General features: G+C 33.6%; 1 protein-coding gene across 1 annotated transcript; it reads right to left on the reverse strand.

The window, feature by feature from the left end:
* Window positions 1-774: 774 nt before the first annotated feature.
* On the reverse strand, window positions 775-1828 carry LOC118581358 (olfactory receptor 4P4-like). Its single transcript, XM_036183396.1, has one exon. It carries the CDS (start codon window positions 1781-1783, stop codon window positions 857-859), a length of 927 nt encoding a protein of 308 aa, XP_036039289.1. The 5' UTR covers window positions 1784-1828; the 3' UTR covers window positions 775-856.
* Window positions 1829-5333: the final 3505 nt, after the last annotated feature.

Genomic DNA, 5333 nt, shown 5'->3' on the forward strand with positions numbered 1-5333 from the left:
ACTCTAGTAGAACTTCAAAATCCCACAACAAGAGGAAAATCATGCCTAGCACTGGACACCCAGATAGCTACTCAATGATAGTAAAGTCATGGTTATTGGAGAAGAATCCATAACGACTGATTGACTAAACCAGCATAATCCTTCAAAACAAAATAATCATTTGTCCTTATGGCCAGAGGTAAGTGCTGTCCTCACCCCTCATCAAAGAAGTTTTTCTTCCAAACAGATAGAGACCACTATAGGAAACACTGACCAATCAAACTGCAGAGGTGTGGAGCCCAGTCTCAATGGATATATCTAAAAATACTCCCACAATTAAGTCTCAGGCAGCATTGCAAAAGAGGTGGGTGGGGGAGACTGTGAGAGCCAGAGAGAATCAAGGAATTTTCTGTAAGGTTGTGTCTCCTAATAACATCGTGAACTACATGCATAAAGTTTCATCAACATGATTGTGAAATATGAAGTAAGTGAGTATAAACCAATAGACATGCCAAATACAGTGGTGGGAACACCAGAAAGGATCTCTATGACACCTATCTCAGATAAAATATTAGTATCCCAAAGTAGAACAAAAATTGCCAAATTATATAGCTTTCTAATTTGCACCAATAACAATATTAATAATTAGCCATTATGCCTAGGAGCATGAAGGACAAAATAAGTTCCATTTACCTAAAATGGAAGAGACTGGTAATTGATTCATCCATATACACATTCCCCATGGCTAAGTGTGTTATCTCTTGTGGCTTGCAACTTTTGATGACCACTCCCCATCTTGCTATCTTGCTGTGTGTTGCTCTCAATTATTCTGTAGGAAGAACAAGACTGAGAACAAAAGGCTCCACCAGAAGAGACTTCACTTTCCTTTAAACAGATTTTCATGGCTCCATACTTTCTTCATGGCATACTTCATGTCTGTATTCCTAAGTGTGTAGATGAGAGGATTGAACAAAGGGGCAATCATGGTGTAAAATAAAGCAAATACCTTGTCATTCCCAACAATATCACCCATTGGGACATACGTAAAGATGAGTGGCAGGAAGAACATGAATACAACTGTGATATGTGAGCCACATGTAGAAAGGGCCTTGTGGCGGCCCTTGGATGAGTGGGTCCTCAATGTGGACAGAATGATGATGTAAGAAATGACCAAGGCAACAAAGGTCAAAATGGACAGCACCCCTGTGGTGGTAATGATTATAATAACGAGGAGTCTTGTGTCAGTGCAGGCCAGTTTCAGCAGGGGGAATATGTCACAGAAGTAGTGGTCTATCTTGTTGTTACCACAGAAGGGAAGTCTGATAACAATCAGTACATGCACAAGTGAGTGTATAAAAGCACCAATAACTGAGACTGTCATAAGATTATAACACACTTGTCTGTTCATGGTGATCATGTAGTAAAGGGGTCTACAAATGGCTACATAGCGATCATAGGCCATAACTACCAAGATAAATATCTCAGTGGCACCAAAGAAGTGGGAATAAAACATCTGGGCTATGCAGCCATTGTAGGATATAGTGTTACACTGCATCAATAAGTCTATAATCAATTTAGGGGCCACTGTGGAAGTGAAACATGCATCCATGAAGGACAAGTAGCTGAGAAAAAAATACATTGGATATTCACGAAGGTTGCTGCCCCTGATGGTGAGAAGAACCACCAGGTTTCCACTGAGAGTTGCAAGATAACAAAGTGAGAACAGAACTGAACACATTGTCTTGACCTCCTCATTATGGAAAAGTCCCAGTAAGATAAACTCTGTGATGTTTCCATACCCCATTGCTTCTATGAGCGCAATTTTTTAAAGGGAAAGAATGCTGTGCCTGAAGCACTGGTCTTTCAAGACCTTTGTGTTATTTTAAAAGTCATTTTTTAATCAGTAAGTGCTTAGGATACACTGAGTGCTTAGGATAATTCAATTGTAAATCTGTTACTATGGATAGAACAATAATTAAGATACATAGAAGGCTTGAAAGTATATTATAGTTCATGAGAACAAATGCACACAATGATAGTGTAAATAAAAATTAATGGTAGTTGTTGGTGATTTTCCAAAACTTTACACTTAGTAGGAAGAACTAGGCAGATGTTTTAAAAATTAAATAATATTTGACATTCAAAATCAAGATGAAAGTTCATGATAGTAGGTTATGAATAAATTTTTATATTATGTGTGTATATGTTGACAGCAATATAATTATCCAATTTTATTCAAAAGTGAGTAGGTTATCATTATTCTCAGCTCTTCATAATAACTAAAATTACTGATTCCCGAAAGTGTGTGCTAGCACGCTACTTCAGAGGACTCACGATGTTACATTATTGAACCTCTTCACAGTAATCTCAGGAGTACCATTGAAACTTATCATAAAATAAGTAATAAAGGCAATAAAGAACACAAGCAAAATTTTAGAGCAGACGGTAGATTCCTGCCCAGGCTGCAGAATGACTATGATGTCCTAGATTTCCCCTAATTTCCAAGTTTATTTTTGGGTCTGTTCTGGAGGTTCTTGTTGTTGTCATCTGGGATCACCTTGGATGTTAGCACCTGCAGGGACACAAAGTGTATCAATAGGCAAGTCCTCATGTCACATATTTCAACAACTTGTGTTTCTAAATTAAACCACATGTTTTCACTTTACCAGACACTCTGCATGTGCATAATGACAAACCGTAAGATATGTCAGTGAAAAAAGAGAAACTATAAAATATTTTCCTTATTTTCTATACCTATAGTAACCTGACCTAAAATGTATTACATAGATGCTCAACTCAATACAGCTTTATAAAAGTAAATCAATCAACCTTGTACATGAATGAAAATGTCACTATACTACAAAGAATTAGAACAGCAAGAAATTAATACCCTTTGCACTGTGTGGCTCCTGAGGTAAAGCTTCAGGAAAGGTACATTTTACACAAAAAGAGATTATGATACGATTTTATAGATTGACTAAAATTCTACCCATTGATGTCAACTTAATACATTCTTTTAAAATTATCCCCCAAATTCCTGAAAATGTCACATGAGAAAAGGTCCAGTTACAAATCTAAATCAGGGAAATTTAAATTAAACACCAATATAATATTACTCCGAGCTGTCAGCATTATGCATATAACACTTAAAATATTTTAGGACAACATTTAATGATAGATTAGGAAATAAGTATTTACCCTGTTAAAAGAACCCCACTAAGGATTCCAAAAAATAGTCATTGCAACCTAGTGAAAATGTGAAAATGGGGAAAGGTTTAAATACATATTAGTAACAAAGCAGAAATGGAGTATGGTTCTTTTTTTTGTTTTGTTTTCTTTTTTATTGTGGAGTACAAAGCAGAAGCTTTAGTAGCTTAACTGGATCTGTATGGCAGTAAGGAGAACCACACACTTAGGTATAAAAGAAGTCATACCAAACTAATTTCTATGTGTACCTGAATGCTTTATAAAAAAAATAAGAAAGGTGCGGAATGGCATGGTTACATTTGAGGAATAAAGAAGATGAGGATCAAAAGATATTATAATCAAATTATATGTTGATTTCCTTACCAAAGATATTTTCCTTACTTCTTTAATTAAAAATATAATCCCATTATTTTAATATGGCTTTGGAATAATTCATTATACATCAGATGAAATTTAGATCAATAAAGAAAAATCATAATCTCTCATTAAAACTGCAAAAACTTCAAGGCCTTTTTCTTTATTATTTAACACTTCATTTCCTCCTTTAATAAAGTAATGAAGTTGTAGAAGCATTAGAATCCTAACCATTCAAATCCACAGATTGTCACACATGATGCAAATATAAGTAAATGCACTCTTGTCCCACATACAGACAGCCAAAGAAATGGTCCACAGGAGGAGACAAGGAACACATTTAGTCAGTCGATAGGATTTGACTAAAATCCATGAACTCTTAGATTTAAATTTGATATTGTGGATGTAAAATGTAATGAAAGGGGGGAAATTACTCAACGTCAGAGTTCCTCAATGTGTTGGGTTTCTTTCCTCTTTCATAAGTTATTCTTTTTAGAAATAGGCTTTGCCAATTATCTCTTAAGATGCAATCTACATTGTTTGTTGTGTCAACAAGGAAGGTAGTCCATCACTGTGATTGTGCTGGTGAATTTGTATGGAATTGGCTTTAGTTGTCTCTTAATCATTGCCTATCTTACATAACACCGACCTTTGATTTTTCTCAAGCAAAATGATGCTATCTAATATTTTATACCACAGGGGATTCTTATTGAAAACAAAAATATCCACATTAAACAACCAAGTGTAGGCATAGATAGGTAATACGTTGCAAGAACTAACTAAAGGTTAGCTATTTTGTTATTATTTTCTTTTCGTGAAACTGCATCATATTTAATTGATTGATTTCTAAAAGGACAAAAAAATCTGAAAATTTTTGAGGCATTTGAGAGACAAGGAAAGCCCTAAGGATATATTTTCTTCAGTGATTTTAATGCTTCCTCAAATATGGATTTCTACAGAAGTTGCAGGCTATTTTTTACCACCACTTCTCTAGTAAAAGTCTTATATTAATAATACAGAGAACATAGCAAGATCTGACATCATGGATAAAGTGGTCAGAATCAGTTAAAACATTTTCTCAAGAAATCCTAATATAATTTCTGCAAAATAAAATCCTCTTTATAAAGCAGAATAATCAGACCAAATACTTGCAGAAGATAGCAATTTTCTTTCTGTATTAAGATGTTTTTTTACTAGATTTTAAAAATATTTGTGGGATTTATTATATATTTGTTTATTGTTCTTTGATTTCATTACTTATAATATTTTTAAATGTTTTAGTTTATCATAACTTTTCTATCTCAAGTAATTAAAAGCATATTCTCACTTCCTTTTGCAGCCTATCCCACCAGCCTTTAACAGACCCAAATTTAAAATTAAGACTTATTAAAGTATTCCTATGACTGGTTTTCTATTGGAATATATCCTCTAAAGTATTCTAGCAAACTATTAAAATATGAAGTTAGGATAGAAATGAAAAGAATTTAAGGTTATCAAACAGTTACCAAGCAGCTATATTTTCAAAATACATAGTTCATGAAAATTATAATTATCCTGGAAAACAATTAAATAAAAATATATTAACCTATGATTTTATTTAGACTCAAGGTTTTTAAAAAAGCAAAGGAAAGAAGAAAGAATGAAATAAGAAAGTAAAATAGCATTGCTTACACTTTTGGTGTTGGCCAATTCCTGTCAGCATTTGAAATAATATCTATAATTCATAAATTCATGACAATAATTTTATAAACATATTTTAACATGCAATAACAAGTAGATATTTCAAGAGGTAA

This window comes from Onychomys torridus, chromosome 4 (assembly GCF_903995425.1).
Source record: "Onychomys torridus chromosome 4, mOncTor1.1, whole genome shotgun sequence".
NCBI lineage: Eukaryota > Metazoa > Chordata > Mammalia > Rodentia > Cricetidae > Onychomys > Onychomys torridus.